Consider the following 19,882-nt stretch of genomic DNA (forward strand, 5'->3'; position numbering starts at 1 on the left):
TGACCAAGATATAAAGTTAAGTGAAAAAAATGGGTTAGAAAACTATATATATGATCTCACTTTTGTTAAAACTATGTAAAAGAATGAGACTCAAACATTATGCACATTCTGATAAACACTCCACCTTCTATGAAGCAGTCTCAAAAACAATCTACAAAACTTCTAGATCCAACTGTAATACACAGAAATTAAAGAGGACAGGGGAACACTTTTAAACATAACCATAAAGAAGCAAAGAGAAAAATACTGCAACACTTTAAATGACAACATAATTTCTTCTATATTTAAATTTTAAGGGGTGGGGGAAAGAGATGTAAGAATCAGTAAGTTAAAAAATATCTAGGACACATATCAGTCAACTGCAGATATGGACTACATTTAGATCCTGATTCAGAATGAAAATTGTAAAAACAAAATTTTCACATTTATGAGGCAAATTAAATTTTGAACATCAAACAAGGAATTTGCTTTTTAATTTTTAAAGAGTCCTTCTCTTTTAGATTTGTTTCAAAATAATACAGGATGAAAGCAGGTTATATGGGTGGGGGCATAGCTGAAATAGGACTGGTCATGAGCTGGTACCTATAGAAGCCAGGTGACTGGTATACGGAAGTTCATTATACTGTTATATCTACAAAAATATTTAAAACTTTTCCACATAGAAATTTTCTCTATGGAAAATTTTAAGTATTTATGCATATAAATTTGCAAAGGAAAAGTTCTGGAAGGGCATACACCAGAAGACAATTACCTTTAGACCGTAGATCTCATGGGGAATTTTTATGTAATTTTTCTTTATTTATCTAGATTTTCTATTATGAACATGTTGTAACTGCATATTTAAAATAGAAAGTGAGGGGCGCCTGGGTGGCTCAGTCGTTAAGCGTCTGCCTTCGGCTCGGGTCATGATCCCAGGGTCCTGGGTTCGAGCCCCCCATCAAGCCCCACATCGGGCTCCCTGCTCAGCAGGAAGCCTGCTTCTCCCTCTCACACTTCCCCCTGCTTGTGTTCCCTCTCTCGCTGTGTCTCTCTCTGTCAAATAAATAAATAAAATCTTTAAAAAATAAGAAATAAAATAAAATAGAAAGTGAAAAAAGAAATTTTAAATTCAAAAACTCCCCAGTAATCGCACACTTTAAATAGCAAACATGAAGCCTCTGACTGTTAACTGATCTGTTTAGTGTAGATGCTAAAACAATGAGAGCTTTAAACTAGTGAGTTTATCTTAAGAGAAAAAAGTCTCTTAAATAGTTCTCCCTACCTCTTCCTAATTTAACCAGATGATTTTGTAGCAGATTAAATCAAGAAGTTAACTACATACCACAAACAAATTTATAATAACAATTCCAAAACTCACAATACGTCAACTGGACTGTAAAGTTACATTCTGTAACAACACTGTTGAACTGTGATTCCTCATCACCTCTGTATTTTAGCCCTCTGTCCTAGCAGTGTTACTGAAAATGTTCTGTTAAAATAAGACAGTTGTGTCTTACCGGTGGCATAGAATGCCGCCCACATTCGATTGTGACAAGTTTGTGGCACTTCTTATGAACCAGGAGTTTGCAGTTGATGCACTTATATCCCTGACGTCCAAGTCCCCATATTCGGTCAGTACAGATGGCACAGTGGGCACGCTGGAAGGAGTAATCAGCACTATTTTATTAACAAATAAAAAGTCATATTCATTTGCCAACAGTTTGCTGAGAAAATAGTGAAAATAAGGGGTGGCTGGGTGGCTGAGTCAGTTTAAGTGTCTGACTCTTCATCTCGGCTCAGGGCATGATCTCAGGGTGGTGAGAATCTAGCCCTGTGCCGGGACTCCACGCTGGGTGTGGAACCTGCTTGGGATTCTCTCTCTTCCTTTCCCTCTGCCTCCCACCCCCACCCACCCACTCTCTCTCTCTCTCTCAAACAAAGTGAAAATAAGTGGCTTCCTTCTCTAACTCAATTCCCTTCATCATACATAACTTTCCCAAAGCTATGATGGTCACAGAAAAATTTTAAAAAAGTTTTATTTGCAAGAGTGAAATCTGCAACCATGTTGTTTTCTGTTATTAGTTCAAGAATTTTTAGTCTTCACATAAACTCAGAGTATTGAAAATAGTAAAAGTGAATTAAACTTGAAAAACACAGGCAGAAAAAGCTATGCAAGGACTCCCAAGCAAACATAAACCTTCCAGACCGGTCAGAGGTCAAACCAAAGCCCTGCTCTCAGAGCAATTCCTGAAGTGACTTGCTCATTTCAAAGCTTCGTAAATATCAGGACTACCGAGAAAAGGATTTTGGGAACCTCAGGTCCTAGCTTTTCTTTACGTAAATGAATTCAGAACATGGTACTACTTTCACAATGGAAATGGGGTCCATGTATTTGTAGATATCAAGAGTAGCTAAAAACAATTGACTTCTTTCAAACCTTGGCTCTGCCACTTACTAGCTGTGTCATCTTGGGCAAGTTATTTAACCGCCCCACACCTCAGCTTTTTCATCTATAAAACAGAAATACATAGTACCTATCTCACAAGGTTGTTGTAAAGATTAAATGGGTCAATAGACGTCAAGCATTTGGAAAAGCACCTGGTACATAGTAAAAGCTAGGTAAATGGTTTGCAATTATTTTTGAAACAGTGAAGTTAAAATTACATTAAAAGGTTTGCAAAATAAACTTTGCTTATTTTCTGGTTGCCTGGAATTATAGTAAAAAAGCCAACTTTCTTTTAGCTAAGGTAACTATATAATTCAGTCAGGGGTATTTTTAAGAGTGAAAGGAGATGCTATTAAAAATTACCTCAAGATAACAGGGATACTGCCCCAGGCAAACTGGGAATGTTGTCACCCTACTGACTCCTTTAAAAGGGAAAACAAGACTACCTTTCTTTCACAGTAGTGAGGAAAAAAATAGATATCTCAAATTATTAATATTTAACAAACTAAGGTTTACCCTGTTGAAACGTTTGGCTTGAAAAGTGTGGCCATTTGCACAATAAAGCTTTCTCCAGCGGCGTGCACCTCTGCGGTAGATGGATTCTAAAGAGAGATAAAAAGTGAAAAAAAGAAAAAAGAGCAACTGTGAATAAAAGTCTTTTTATAATTAAGTCTGTGATTTTTTTCATGATATTCACTTCAAGAAAAAAATATTCTGATAAAAACCTGAAAGTGAAAAAAATAAAATAGATTCACCAAGGGACTAAATGAAAAAGCCCATGGAGTAAAAATGTATTAAAAATTACTATTCAGGCTTTTCTGTCTTTTAATTTCCTCCCCAATTTTTGGGCACCTAGGTGGCTCAGGCGATTAAGCGTCTGCCTTCAGCTCAGGTCATGATCCCAGGGTCCTGGGATCGAGTCCCGAATCGGGATCCCTGCATAATGGGGAGTCTGCTTCTCCCTCTGCCCCTTCCCACCCCCACTCCCCACTCATGCTCACTCTCTCACTCTCTTACAAAAGAAAATAAATAAAATTTAAAAAAATTTCCTCCAACCTTTAATTTTGAAAAATCTTAAGCCCACAGAAAAGTTGAAAGAACAGAATAATAAACAGCTGCGTCCTTCACAAAGACTTACCAATATCTAACATTATGCCGCATTTGCTTTCCTCTCTATACACACGTCTTTTTTATGTCTACATCAGGTAAAAATAAGTTGCAGATATAACACTTCACCCTTAAACACCTAAGTATCCACTCACTGCCTTAGATTAAGGGCGTTTCCCCTAATTCTACTTAACCCTAATACCATTACCATGTCTTAGAAGATCAACATTAATTCAATATCACCTGATAGACAGCTCAAATGCAAATAGCCCTGCTTGCCCTCAAAGTATCTTTCATAGCTTTCTTTTTCTCTCCAGGATCCAATCAAGACTCAAGCATTGCCTTTGGTTGCTATACCTTTTTTGTCTCTTGAATGTATGCTGAAACGGTCATGCTGCCATATTTGCTGTTGTTTATTCTTTGTGATTTTTTTTTTTTTAAAGAGTCCAGGCAGTTGTCTTATTTTATGTCCTACATTCTGGATTTGTCTGTTTCCTCGTTAGAATCAGTATCAAATATTTTTGGCAAAAATAATACATAGGTGATATGTATTCCTTGTATCACATCAAGAGATAAACAAATGTCAGATTGCTGACTCCCAGTTCAATCACTCTGTTTAAAGGCAGTGATTGTTTCTTCTCTTCACTGTAAAGGTACATTTTACTTACTTTCATAGATGCTCTAAAAGGGACACTTTGCAACCACATGAATATCTTCCCCATTAATCTTTTTTTTTAGAGGGGGAGGGGGCAGAGGGAGAGGGAGAGAGAGAATCTTAAGCAGGCTCCATACCCAGCACTGAACTAAGGTGGGGCTGATCTCATAACCCTGAGATCATGACCTGAGCTGAAATCAGAGTCAGAGGCTTAAACTGAGCCACCCAGGCACCCCTCCCCATTAATCTTTAATCCAATGGTTTTTATATTAATACTTTTTCTAAACAAACTAAGAGGTTCCATAAGACCAAATCTAGTTGACCTGTGTAATTCTGGTTAAGTAAGTCAATCACTATTATACATATTGTCTATTAGTCATTAATATTCCACAGTGATAGTTAACACTAGTAGAAAGAGTCCACTGGGTTTCTAAACTCATATTTTAAAGCAGATGTAGCACTGGGTTTACCATTTAAAATTAAGATAGAAAAAACGAGTTGAAATGCTCTGAATTAGAAATCTTAAGATAGCATAATACAGAACTGTAAATACAGATGCTTGGGGTACCTGGATGGTTCAGATGGTTAAGCGACTGCCTTCGGCTCAGGTCATGATCTGGGGGTCCTGGGATTGAGCCCCACGTTGGGACCCTCTGCTCAGCGGGGAGTCTGCTTCTCCCTCTCCCTCTGCCTCTCCCCCTGCTTGTGCTCTCTCTCTCAAATGAATAAATAGAATCTTGAAATAAATAAATAAATACAGATGCTTTTGTTTTTATTTACTTATTTACTCTGTTAGGAGTAACCAAAGCAGAAAGTTTCTGTTAATCGTATCTGAACCTAGGGGTGCCTGGGTAGCTCAGTCTTTGATCCATCCATCATTAGAACTCTGGCAAAATATTCTTAACTGAATCCAAACCTAAATTTTTCACTATTGCTTCAGGGTTCTACCTACTTCCTTAAATTTCCCCATTTCCTATATAGTACATGGCCCCCATTCAACTCTATACAAATACTCATAGCTCTTTAATTTTTCCTTTTCACCAAGTTGCAGGAAGAGTCACAGAACTGGGGCGCCTGGGTGGCTCAGTCGGTTAAGCATCTACCTTAGACTCAGGTCATAATCCCCGGATCCTGAGACTGAATTCCACATCGGGCTTCCTGCTCAGCAGGGAGCCTGCTTCTCCCTCTGCCTACCACTCCCCCTGCTTGTGCTCTCTTTTTCTCTCTCTCAAATAAATAAAATCTTAAAAAACAATAACAACAAAAGAGTCACAGAACTAAAAGTTTAGAACTACTTTACTTAATTCAAAGGAAAACACCACTATTCTTTCTAAAGTCATGGCCATGTGCAGAAACCACAAATGAAAATGAGTAAAATCCACAACTACTAAGTTATACTGAATATCAAAAGCAATAACTTATGATTGTAAGATTACATATTTAAGTTCCATCAGACCAGACAGTTGACTCTTTCAGTTCTTCTCACTAATGATAACTATCAGCCTAGACATTCAAAAGAAAATCGCTAACAATTTCTAACTACACATGCTCAAGTATTTAGAGAGGAAGCATCATGTTACTTTCAAATGGTACACTAAAAAAATAAAAATAAAACAAGCATGTTTCTTATGTATATACATGTATGCCTATGTGTGAACACATACAGATGCAGAGATAAAGCAAACACAGAAAATGTTAATAATTGGTCAATGAAGGCAAAGGATATCTTTGTGTCTTTGTTTTCAATGTTGTTTCAACTCCTCCATAGGTTTGAAAATTTCCAAAATTAAAAACCAGGAAGGAACATGACTTAAAATTCACTTAATTTTCCTTTCAAATGCACAACAGACACGTCAGTAACTTTTAACTAAGAACTGCCCGATTTTCATCTGGCAAAAGCAGAGAATTTAGGCAGTTGCTAAGATAGTCTAAATTAGACTGAAGAATGGAAAAGAAATCAAATAGACTAAAAGTTCTATTTCTGATTTCCTTTCACTTGTGCCATTGTGCCATAAATAACTCTACACTCAAAGATATGAAGTATATACACACTCACTGTCTTCTCCTGGACAGGGCATTCCAGGACGTTCTGGTACACAAGGGAAGACTGAAAGAAAAGAAACTAAAATTAATATAGCAAATTTAAAACATACAAATTACATAGGATTTTAATTTCTAATATCAAAAAAATTGGCCCAAATTTCAACCTGACCCTCTCTTAGCATGTGGTCAGTAATATTTTTTCAAGGGATTCATTTATCAAGGCTATATGAAAGAAGTTTTCGTGAAAGTGAACAGCCAAAATCAAGCACACTAGAAGCTCAAATTATTCATGCTAGTCCCTGTTATGTTACGAATTGATTTTTTTTTGTCCTTAGAGAAATCATTAACTACTATTTCCCTAAATCTTTGTTGTACTGTCAAGTGTGCTACAACGAAGAATTAAAACTGAATTACAAAAATATATACAAATATGAACATAAACCATTACAGTTCTTAAAAGATGAATTTAGGAAAACTGAATTTAGGAAAAAATTTACACCACTAAGAGTACCCAAATCCAAAAAAATGTAAGTTTTATCTTAGGAACTATAAATTTATAAACAGGCTAATTCAGACCATTTTTATAAAGAGACAGAATATAAAGACATAGTGTATTTATGAACTAGCCAACTATTTGTAGTCTGTGATGTACAAAAGGACATGGCTTAAAAAAAGCACAAAACACAATGTATGGGAAGCACAGGTCCCAATATATTCTTAAAAGTTGAAATATAAGCTAACTTCTGAAAATAGTTCTGTGATATGGTATAAAAATAATGAAAACTTAAAACAAACTGTTAATGCTACTGATCAATTCACTTCTTTAAACATTCACTGTAGTTTTATTCTACAAAGAGATGACTCAAAATGGATGACTTCTGAAGTTCTGCTAGGACCTCAATAAGTTAGATTATGGATCCCTTAGGAGTCACTATGTCAAACTCTGAAGGTAGAAAAATATTAAGCTACTATTTTTAAAAAACACACTATAAAGAAAAGTACATGGGAATCATAACAAGGGGCTGACTCATTATACTTATGGGAGATTTATATCTGTTCAAGTTTTAAAGAGTTCTGTACGTCTGGTCTCCTAAAAATGTTACATGAAATATTGCCAATGAAATGCAATATATAAGTGGGTTTTACATGACATAAAAAATTTGAGGAGTAGCATAGTAGAATGAAAAGCACATTGACTTGCAAGCAGAATACCTAGATTTTATACCCAGGTCTACAATGCACCATTACATGATGGCTGAGTTTTGTCTCTTCTATACCACTACCCAGCTTGTGGGCCTGCAGATGTTTAACACACTAATCTCCATAACTATGTAAGTAGTTTCACTGTTAACCCTCAAATGAAAGAAAGGACATTTCAGATACCTTCTCTTTGGAGATTATTATTTGCATACATTACCAAACTGCAAGGGAATGACTTAAAATTCTACTAGGCACTCAATTTTAAATTCTCTCCTAAACTTTGCTGTGAAACACTTGAGAGATGATCCGTTTAATATCCCTGAAGGCATACCCAAATAACAAATTTCCCAATATTATAAGACGATTGATTTTATTTTCTCTAGCATTTGAGAAGCTACTAAATAAGAACAGTTACATAGCAGTGAGGGATAGAGATTAAGAAAAAGACATCTGAATTATGTTTTAAAAGGTCAAGAATATTCGGTTATTTAAAAAAAATTATAGCTCTAGAAGAGTAGGAAATGACTACTCCTTTACCATGAATCAAGAGTTCAGAATCCTTGTTTAGCTCATAAAGCCTAAAGGCTTCTTCTAACTCCAACTGAGATGATACTGTACACGGGTCCCCTAAAAAATATAAAAAATAAAGCAAAGCTCACTTTTTAAATCCTCTAAAATGTAATGTTTAATAAACAATTTTCATTGCATAAAATCTTGAGCAATAACAATTTCCATTATATAAAATCTTGAGAAAAACAACTATATATCTATCTATCTATATATATACACATAGAGAAGTATTTGACAAGGACAAATTTTAGATATTTATTTAGACAATTCTATTTTCTAAAGTAGGTAACATAACTTCCATTTCTATCACTACAAAATATTACATGAGGCTCATCGATACCAAATTTGATACATACAATAACCATTTAATTCTCAAGAACATGTATATTCAAAATATAGCAAACGAATCTACCCTGACCACATCTGGACTGTTACTACAATATGACTAATGGCCAGGGACAAGTTTCTGTTACCTACCTCTTCAAAGGAGGAAGTGAAAGTGGTTTCACTGCCATAATATGGTTGGTTAGAGGCCTCCATGTAATCATTCTGTCAAATTTTTCCTTCACCTGAGAGGCTTTCCTCACCCAAGAGGCTCACAGAAAGGAAGCACAGCTACTAAAGTACTTTGGACGGAATAGCAGTCCTGCTTGAGCGGCTTTTAAATGTGAATGCATAGTTTTAGTAAACTTACCCACAAAAAGGCCAAGGGAGAAACACCTCCCTAGTCAACCAGCCAAAGAACTGAGTCATCCCTGCTAAACAATGAGATGGCACATCTCCCCAGATGATGGCATTCCTCAATGAAAAAGTCATTTTGATCACAGTTGGGGCCTGAGCTGGGTCCTCCACACTGCAATGCTTTTGCACATTCCTGTGGTTCCACCAAATGTGACCACACACAAGATGCCACCAACCTTATCCAAACCTCAATCACTCTCAGCAGAGAACTATGTCTATTACTCAAGAGAGAAACACGAGGCCATCTCCTTTCCTGCAGTCTCAGGGAAATGAGTGCTTCTGTGCCTTTCTCCACCTTGGAGACTCCCTTATTGAATCTCCTCCTTTTATCTTCTCTGGCCCCTTATCCCATTAGGTCCCCTTCAGTTCTATTTTCATTTTTTCTTTCCTTCCACTAGCTCTTCTCAGGCAAAGGCATGTCTGAGTCTCCCTCCCAATAATCTCCCTCACACTCAGGTTGCCATGCCATTCATTCAGTAGCCACATGTCTCAAGAGCAAACTGAAGACTGAAACTGGAGGGGGTGGGTGAGAAGAAGGGGAAGAAGGGTAGGGCCTTCGGTTTTTGACCTCATACTTTCCTTTCGTGAGTTTAGTCAGAGGTTTATAATCTTTTAGATTTATTAGAAATAACTTTTCTTAATATCAAGAGTGACCCCACCCTGCTTTCTCCATGTTCCTATCCTCTCAAAATTCTGCTAACCGGTTTTAGTCCATACACTCTACTAAAGCTGCTATATCCAAGGTCACGAAAAGAGCTGCTAAAGTCAGTAGCACCTTTTCTGTCTTTACTCTAATGGACCTCTCTATAGCATCTAACAAAGTTGCCCACTGACTATTTAGAGAAACTCTGCATCTAGGTTTCTTTTTTTTTAAACTTATTTTATTTCAATTCAATTAGTTAACATATAGTGTATCATTCGTTTCAGATGTAGAGTTCAGTAATTCATCCGTTGCGTATAACACCCAGGGCTCATTACATCACATGCCCTCCTTAATGCCCGTCACCCAGTTACCCCACCCCTCCACCAACATGCACCTAGGTTTCTTTCTTTCTTTTTTTTTTTTTTTTAAGATTTTATTGGGCGCCTGGGTGGCTCAGTTGGTTAAGCGACTGCCTTCGGCTCAGGTCATGATCCTGGAGTCCCGGGATCGAGTCCCGCATCGGGCTCCCTGCTCAGCAGGGAGTCTGCTTCTCCCTCTGACCCTCTTCCCTCTCGTGCTCTCTCTCTCTCATTCTCTCTCTCTCAAATAAATAAATAAAATCTTTTTTTAAAGATTTAAAGATTAAAGCCGAAGGCAGTCGCTTAACCAACTGAGCCACCCAGGCGCCCCTGCACCGAGGTTTCTAAACACCATTCTCCTGGTTTACTAACTCTCCTTTTTAACTTTTCATTTTGGAAATTTTCTTTTCTTTTTTTTTTTTTTTAAGTAGGCTCCACTCCCAGCCTGGAGCCCAGTGCGGCACTTGAACTCATGACGCTGAGATCAAGATCTGAGCTGATAGCAAGAGTCAGGCACTTAACCAACTGAGCCACCCAAGTGCCCCTCATTTTGGAAATTTTCAAACATATTACCAAATCTGGCTTCCCCCTACAAATCCACTCACTTATTCCCTTCTACCTTATCATTCTGAACAAATCCCTATAACTCTCGATTAAAATTCCTTACTATAGGGGCGCCTGGGTGGCTCAGTCGTTAAGCATCTACCTTCGGCTGGGGTCATGATCCCAGGGTCCTGGGATCGAGCCCCGCATCGGGCTCCCTGCTCGGCGGGAAGCCTGCTTCTCCCTCTCCCACTCCCCCTGCTTGTGAGTTCCCTCTCTTGCTGTGTCTCTCTCTGTCAAATAAATAAATAAAATATTTAAAAAAATAAAATAATAAAATAAAATTCCTTACTATAATCACAATTCCATTATAAACTTATAAAGACTAACAAAAATTCACTATAAAATATCCAAACATAACTATAGGCAAAAGAATAAAGTTGAACTTTTATCTTATACCATACACAAAAATTAACTCAAAATGGATCAAAGACTTAAATTTAAGAGCTAAAACTATAAAATCCTTGGAAGAAAACATAGGGAGAAAGCTTTATGACATTGGATTTGGCAACGATTTCTTGGATTTGACACCAAAAGCATAGGCAAGAAAAAAAATGAACATTAGTCCAAAGAAGATATACAAATAGCCAATGAGCACACAAAAAGATGTTCAACATCACTAATCATTAAGAAAATGAAAATCAATGAGATACCTCCTCCTTGTGATGAGACTACACAGAGAGGGAGAGAAAACCGACCAGGCCAGCATGTCTGGTGAGCCTGCGTGACTCCAGACCCAGCTGCCCTCTGGTTGCCACTGCATGAGAGACCCTCTTGTGAGACCAGCAGAGCCAGTCAACTCACAGAAGTGTGAGAGATTATAAAATAAAGTGGTGGGGGTTTTTTAAAGCTACTACACTTTGAGGTGAGTTGTTATGGAACCAACAACTTACTACCATCTTTTAAGTTGAATCATGAAATTCTGTGAATCTTTACAAGACCCAGGACAAATGCCGCCTCTTCTGAACAGCCTTACCTAAGGAGGTAATATTTCACATTTTATGAAAAGCTTAAGGATAATCTAATTTTTAATAATGGCTTTATTGAGATATAATTCACATAGCATTCAATTTACCCATTTGAAGTCTACCATGGTTGTCAGTATGTTCACAGAGCTGTCAAGTATCAATATAATTAATTTTAGAACATTTTCATTATCTCCTCCTCAAAAAAGCCCCTTGCCCACAGCGGTCACTCTCTATTTCCCCCCAAACTCTCCTCCTACTGCCAGATCTAGGCAACCACTAATCTATTTTCAGTACCTAGATTTGCCTTTTCTGGACATTTCATATAAATGGAATCATACAGAATGTGGTCTTTCATGTCTGTCTTTTTTCCCTGAACCTGTTTTCAAGGTTCATCTACGTTGTACAGTGTATCAGTACTTCAATCTTTTTTATTAGTGAATAATATAGCAAATATTCTTGAAGTATTTGTGTGTTTGAATAACTTCTCATGATGACTTCCTAAAAGTAGGATTGATTGGTTTTAAAGTATGCCCATTTGGGGTGCCTGGGCAGCTTAGTCGGTTAAGTTTCCAACTCTTGATTTCGGCTCAAGTCATGATCTCGGGGTTGTGAGATTGAGCCCTGCAACAGGCTCGGTTCTCAGTGTAGAGTCTGCCTGGGATTCTCTCCCTGTCCTTCTCCCTCCCTCTCTGTCCCTCTCCCTGCTCATGCTCTTTCTCTCTCTAAAATAAACCTTTAAAAAAAATAAAGTGCCCCCATTTAAAATTTTGACAATTATTCCAAAATTTAGAATGACAGGAACTCCAAAAGGTTATCATATACACAATCAACAGCATATCTTTCCTAACTCCCTATAAGTAATTATTAAATTTTAAATCTCTTCTAATCTGATAGGTGAAAATGTCTTATTTTTAAATCTTTGGTTTTTTTAGTTATTAGTAATTTTTTAGCTTTTTTGGGTCATTTATGAATTAGCTATCTACACTTGTTTAAGTAGATTTTTCATCTATTTTTTGACCTAATTATTTTACATTAGAGAAAGCAATCCTTTGTAAATGTTACAAATATTTTCTGTCAGTTGTTACTACTCTTATATCTGTGATTATGGTGTTTCCCAACACACAAAATTAGGAAAATTCTTCCCTTTTTACATTTCCTTTTTCAGAATTTTCCTGTTTATTTTTCCAAAAGAAACTGTCAGTTTTTTAAAATTCCTATTAGAATTTTTTGGGGGGATCATGCTCTTTATAGATTGATCTGTAGGGAGCTCTCATTTTACACGATGCTTCTTCCTAACCCCATTCATTTTAAGTTTTGCTTATGGCATCCAGTTGTTTTTGTTTCAGTTTTCTTGACATGGTTTCTTCACATTTCTTTATTTTTTTTAAAAGATTTTATTCATTTATTTATTTGTCAGAGAGAGAGAGAGAGAAAGCACAGGCAGAGGGAGCGGCAGGCAGAGGGAGAAGCAGGCTCCTCTCTGAGCAAGAAGCCCGACGCGGGACTCGATCCCAGCACCCTGGGATCATGACCCGAGCAGAAAGCAGATGCTTAACTGACTGAGCCACCCAGGCATCCCTCTTCACATTTCTTTAAAGTTTATTCCTAGATTTTAAAGAAAATTTTTGTTGTTGCTATGGATGAAATCTTTTCTTCTGATATACTTTCTGAGTATAATCTACATAAAAGAAAGACTGGTTCTCTCATATATCCACTTTATAACTTAGTGCTATTGATATCTTTAAAATGCTAGATGAAAAATAGTGAGTCAAAATGATTCAATCAGGTTACATAGATACACCAGTTTGGGATCAACACTCAATACACTGATAATAATAAGTATTGGAATCAATCCTCATATACTGCTGGTGGGAATGTAAAATGGTGCTGCCATTTTGGCAAACAGTTCAGTAGTTCCTCAAAAGATTAAACATAGTTACCATATGACCCAGCAATTCTACTCCCAGATATCCAAGAGAAATGAAAACATATGGCCACACAAAAAGTTGTAACTAAATGGTCATAGCGGTATTACTCATAACTGGCAAAAAATGGAAATAACCCAAATGTCCATCAATTGAACAAGTACCAATATGACACATCTAGATTAGGCAAATCTATAGAAACATGAAGTAGGTTAGTGGTTACCTAGGTCTAAGGGCTGTGGGGGTAAAGAGCTTAGGGGGAAATAGGTAGTGAATGCTAATGAGCATGGGATTTATTTTTTGAGTGATGATGATGAAATGTTTTAAAATTGATTGTGGTGATGGTTGTGCAACTCTGTGAATATACTAAAAACCCCTTTAAATAATAAATTATATCTCAATGAAGCTGTTTTAGAAAAAATGTTTACTGCAGCATTTTTATAAAAGTGAGTCTGATAGCAAAGTAACATTCTAGTCCAAAAGCAAAGTTTTAGTTTGCCTCAAAAAAATAAATTCATTCAGAGGCTCACTTTCTCAGTTACCCAAATTTCTCCCACTTTGCCACATTTATGAATGTGAAAATCAATATAGTTACATACCATTTTTTACATAGGTTAAAAAAACTTTTGTTTCTACAGAAGTTGATTTACGTATAAGCCAAAAATAAAACAGCAACATAAAAAATAATGAAATTTTCGGGGTGCCTGGGTGGCTCAGTCGTTAAGCGTCTGCCTTCGGCTCAGGTCATGATCCCAGGGTCCTGGGATCGAGTTCTGCATCGGGCTCCCTGCTCGGCGGGAAGCCTGCTTCTCCCTCTCCCACTCCCCCTGCTTGTGTTCCTGCTCTTGCTATCTCTCTGTCAAATAAATAAATAAAATCTTTAAAAAAAATGAAATTTTCACATATCAATGTAATATGTCATTCATATGTATATATATGCGTGTGTGTGTGTGTGTGTGTATACTTATTTATCGCTCTCTGCATGCCTATTATCTATATTGTGAGGATGACAGGAAAACTAAAGATCGTATACTTAAAGTGACTCATAGTATGCTTGGTCCATTAAACATGTGGCCTTTATTATTGTGCTTTGACTAAATGCCATGAATGGAATTAACTATTGTTAAAAGTATCATTATAACTATATTTTAAAAAATCAATCTTTCCCTTCGGCTAGACATTGTCTTTTTGCCAGACCAGTACCTGTTTGCTGTTGGTTGAAACCTAGACCAGGTGAAGAAAGTACCTGTATTCAGTATTTACCTAGAGATTGATACTTTTGAATAATCACAAAGAAGTGTGAAAATCGGAGTTAATTACTGACATTACGTATACTCAAATCTATCTTGTTTTTATTGGACTGAATGTCTGTGGTTCAAGTATTACCCTTTTGGGCCAACTGTTTAATGCCTGACAGAGCAGAACACGTAACTCAGAAGTAAAACATTCCATGAAGAGTCATCATGAAACAAAGATAGGAGGAAAAGCTATTTCTCAAGGCCCACTCTATTACTAAAGACCAAATTCACATCCTGAAAGGCATACGGCCAGAGTGAGATATGCTCAGGTCAATGAATTTCAAGATAATAAAATCTGTGTATTATAACCAGCAGATCAAGTCTTTTTTGCAATGCATCTATATTTTCTTTCACCTATTAAAAGAAAGAACCAAATTAGGGCACTGGACTGCAAGTATTTGATAAATATGCAAGATTCAGTTATTTATGAGATAACCTAACAAGATGCGGAACTTAAAACACATATATGACACCAGTTATATTAGGTCTTTTAGCATGACTCAATTCAGTACCCCACACTTGAAAGAATCAACACAGCATAAAACCAAAGTTGGCAACCTTTAACATTTGTCTGAGATAGCATCACCACACTCCTCTCCCTGATGTCTGAGTCTGCCATAGATTTACAGATTTAGCCTATTCCCACCGGACCCACCTCTGGATACTGGTTTCAGAACACTACATACCACTTGTGAAAGTTCCTGCACTCCCCACTCTGAAGGGTTGCATTGCTTAAAACATAGATTTGCAAAAACTGTCCAAGAATGCTATAGTGTTTAAGTGGCCATCCTTTCTTTTTTTTTTTTTTCTTAAATGAGGTTTTCAAAGTTTTTTTAAAATTTTTTTTAAGATTTTTATTTATTTATTGAGAGAGAGAGAATGGTAGAGAGAGAGCACGAGAGGGAAGGACAGAGGGAGAAGCAGACTCCCTGCTGAGCAGGGAGCCCGATGCAGGACTCGATCCAGGGACTCCAGGATCATGACCTGAGCTGAAGGCAGTTGCTCAACCAACTGACACACCCAGGCACCCAGTGGCCATCCTTTCAATATTAGGCCCAGTCATAATAGTAGTGGATTTTGGCTTCTGGCTTCCTTTCTTCCAGGAGGCGGAAATCAGTGGTTACAGAAGCATATGCTATTCTATCGAGTTGCCCATCCCTCAACTTCCACTTCCAGAGATGATGAGGTAATAGGAACTGGATTTAACCCTCCACCTAAAACACAAAAAAAACTATACAAAACAAGTGAAAAAAATGATTCAAGATACTGGAAATAAGCGACAAAGGATCAATTGTTTCTAAGTAACTTAAATGAATCCCTGAACAAAACTCAGAAATATTTAGAAAAATACAAATATATCCAACACCCAATAACGCCAAAGTCACAATGTCCAGGATCCAATAAAATATACCCAGCATGTGAAGAAGCAGGAAAATATGACCCACACCAGGAGAAACATCAATCAATTGAAACTGACCCTGAATTGAAAGATGAAAGAATTTGTAGAAATGGATATTAAAAGTTATTATAATTATATCCAATATGCTCAAGAAGCTGTAGGTATTGGGCATGTCAAGTAAAGATGGAAGATACTTTAAAATGCCCAAATTGAACTATACTAGATGGGATTAATGGCAGAAGAAAAGACGGGTGAACTTAAATAGACAGCAATGAAACCATCCAAAATGAAAAGCAGAGAAAAGATTGGGGGAAAAAATGAACAGAGCATTAGTGAACTTTAGGACTCTTCAAGAAGCCTAATATACATGTAATTGAGTCCCTAAAGGAGGGGGTCTGGTGACAGAAAAAAAATTTGAAGAGATAATGGCCAAAATTTCTCTAATAAAGAGAAAAATCTTAAAAGCAGCCAAAGAGACACATTACATAGAGAAGAACTAAGGTTGCTGCGTAACAGATTTGCATCAGAGACAATGCAAGTTAGAAGACAGTGTATAGAATGCAAAAAAAAAAAAAAAAAAAAAATTGCCAACCTAGAATTATTTGCCCAGCAAAATTATCTTTCAAAAACAAAGGTGACCTAGACAGCAAGAAGCCAGAATTCCATTTCACAGAGAAAATTCATAGGGACAGAAAGGCAAATTCATAGAGACAAAAAGTATAAGAGAGGCAAGTGAGGAAGAGGAGCTGGAGGAGAGGAAATGGGAGTTTTTTTTTTTAATTTAAATTCAATTAGGGGAGTTATTATTTAATAGGTATAGAGTTTGTTTCAGATGATAAAAAGATGCTGGAATAGGGTAGGGGAAATGGTGGCATAGAACTGTGAATATGCTTAATGTCCCTGAATTGTACACTTAAAAAAGGTTAAAATTTTGTTAGGTATATTTTACCACAATAAAAAAAGAATTTTAAAAAAGAAGTATACTAGTTCTCTATGGCCATGAACAGGCCTTAAGACAAAATGTCCAGTGAAAAAAGGGAAGTCTCAGAATATGTGCTGACTAATACCATTTATATGAATTTGAAAGCACATAAAAACACCGTATTTTGTTATTTATATATATAGAATAGTGGCAGAAAACAGATCAGTGGTTCCTTGGGGATGGAGGGATGTGAGTGAGAAACAGTTTGGATTATAAACTTATCCTATGATAGTAGTTGCCCCATAAAAAGCGAAGGAATACAATGCAACTGGAGGTGGGACAGACCCTCCCGCAGACCAGAGCACAAGTTGGAGTCTGGGATCCCTGGTGCCCAATCAGGCTCTTATGGCCCCTCTTGTCTCACCTCTCAATTCATCTCCACCCCACCACTGCAAGGGATTTCTCCCAGGTGGGCCCCAGTCTGATGCCTTTGCCTTTCAGGCATCTACACGGCCGGCTGTATAAATGGCAGCAGCCAGAGTTTACCAGACAGAGTGCCTGGAGCACAGATTTGGGGCAGAGGCCAGAACTGAAAGAGGGCTTGAGGACTTCTCTAAGTCAGCCAGTTGTCTTCTGTGTGGGGTACTCTATCCTTGGGAGTGCAGGAAGACTTTCCAGGGATGACCAGGCTTAGATGGTTTTTAAAAGGTATCAATTTCCATATCCTCAACTTCCATATAAATTCCTTTCTAAAAATCATCAGCCCAAGAATGTACCTGGGTTGCAGTATCCCACCTCATCTCCTTTTCAAATATTTCTTTTCCTATTTATTTTTTTAAAAAGAATATATACCGGGGTGCCTGGGTGGCTCAGTTGGTTAAGCATCTGCCTTTGACTCAGGTCATGATCCTGGGGTTCTGGGATCGAGTCCCGCATCAGGCTCCCTGCTCAGTGGAGAGCCTGCTTCTCCCTCTCCCTCTGCCGGCCGCTCTGCCTACTTGTGATCTCTCTCTCTCCATCAAATAAATAAATAAAATCTTAAAGAAAAATAAATAAATAAAAAGGGATCTATACCTACCAGACGATCCAGCCATTCCACTTCTAGATATTTGCCCATGAGAAAAGAAAACATATCTATACAAAGACTTATACGTGATTGCCACAGAGCTTTTATTTGTGATAGCCCCAAATTGGAAACAACCTCAATGTCCATCAACAGAGGAACAGCTAAAAAATTGTGGTACACCTGCATAATGGAATACCACTCAGCAATAAAAAGAAGTGAACTACTGATAAACACAACACACACATCAATAATTTTGCCCAGTGAAAGAAACCAGACTAACCCGCCCCTCAAAAAAGAGTACGTACTGTATGATTCCATGCCTACAAAACTCTAGAAAATGTAAACTAATCTATAGTGACAGAAAACAAATCACTAGTTACTTGGCATGGAGGGGTAGGAGTGAGGAATTGCAAAGCACACTGAAACACTTGGGGGTAATGGATATGGTCTTCATCTTGCTTGTGAGGATGGTTTCCTGGGTGTCAAAACTCAACAAATTGTACACTTTTAATATGTACAGTATATTGTGTGTCAATTATACCTCAATAAAGCTGTTTTTTTATTTTTATCTCTTTTTTTTAAGATTTTATTTATTTGAGAGAGAGATAGAGCACAAGCAGGGGGAGCAGCAGAGGGAGAGGGACAAGCAGACTCCCTGCTGAGCAGGGAGCTCGACGTGGGGCTTGATCCCGGGACTCCAGGATCACGACCTGAGCCAAAAGCAGATGTTTAACCGACTGAGCCACCCAGGTACACCTTTTTTTTTTTTTTTTTTTTTTTTTTAAGTAGGCTCCATACCCAGTGTGGAGCCCAACAGAGGGGCTTGACCTCATAACCCTGAGATCAGGACCTGAGCTGATATTAAGAGTCAGATGCTTAACCAACTGAGCCACCCAGGCACCCCAATAAAGCTGTTTTTTTAAAAAAAAAAAAAAAAGATGAAATAAAGATATGAAAAAGAGGAAAGAATTAATCAAACACCAACCTCTACTACAGGAAATGTTAAAAAAAGTTCTCTAAAAGGAAAATACCAGTTACAAAACAAGATCTGTTCAAGGAGTAGATTTTTTTCTTATTGATGTCGATTTTTCATTTTTTAATTTCCAGGTTTTGATCCATAATACTGCTATCTAAGTAAGTGAAGTCACACTGAATTCAGCCAAAAAATTTTCTCCTCACTGTTTCTTCTGACATGATTACCACTGTCAGTATACAGTGTTAGGTGATAGAGAAAAAGTATGAAGAATGATTGTTCTTTACACACCAGCTAAAAGTACATCAGACTAAAGATGTTTGGAAAATATCACATAAGAGAAGTATGTTTCTTACCATCCTAAGTGTGGTTTTGTTACGTCTTGACATTCAATTATCCCCCCTGTGAACACATCAGATTTAATAAGGCAAACAGGAAGAAGTTTAACCTGTGGAATTCAGAAACACTCCACACATACTCTTTACATCAAAGAATGCTTAATGCATTTCAAATTTCAATGAATCTCACCTACTGAAGCCAAAAGGATATGAATTAAAGAATTACATCCAAATAAAATCCTTTCCCACTCTCTGCAAATCACCTACTTTTTCTCTCACGTAGCCTCTTACAGGGTGTAAATGAAATAATAATTTACATATGTTATTGGTGAGAAGTATAACAAAAGGTACAATATTTTTGGAGGTCAATTTGGTACCACCTATTATCAAGGACACATTCCATTTCAGGGAATTTACCCTATAAATAATACAGTGCAGGTGTCCCAAAAAAACACATGCACAAAGATATTCTCTGTACTAATATTTTTATATGCTACAAATAATCCACATATCCATCAAAGGGGGATTGGTTAAATAAATTATGGTACAACCATATTATATAAACATTATATAAACCATGTTATATAAATCTACGTACACTGATATGGAAAGATAATCCACAAGATGTTAAGTGAAAAGGTGGGTTA

The 19,882-nt window shown here is 37.1% G+C and overlaps 1 protein-coding gene across 1 annotated transcript in view; it reads right to left on the minus strand.

Annotated features, from left to right (window-relative positions):
* Nucleotides 1-19,882, minus strand: part of PRKCI (protein kinase C iota) — a 63,050-nt gene that overhangs the window by 22,981 nt on the left and 20,187 nt on the right. Inside the window, exons 3-6 of the mRNA XM_028101047.2 lie at nt 7,968-8,057; nt 6,244-6,294; nt 2,942-3,027; nt 1,497-1,637 (exon numbers count right to left, since the gene is read on the minus strand). Coding sequence (XP_027956848.1) covers nt 1,497-1,637; nt 2,942-3,027; nt 6,244-6,294; nt 7,968-8,057 — 368 coding nt within the window. The remainder of the gene's footprint in view (nt 1-1,496; nt 1,638-2,941; nt 3,028-6,243; nt 6,295-7,967; nt 8,058-19,882) is intronic.

Source organism: Eumetopias jubatus, unplaced genomic scaffold (genome assembly GCF_037043125.1).
Source record: "Eumetopias jubatus isolate StellerSeaLion01/CBP00866 unplaced genomic scaffold, mEumJub1_p1.0 scaffold_1, whole genome shotgun sequence".
In the NCBI taxonomy this organism is placed as follows: domain Eukaryota; kingdom Metazoa; phylum Chordata; class Mammalia; order Carnivora; family Otariidae; genus Eumetopias; species Eumetopias jubatus.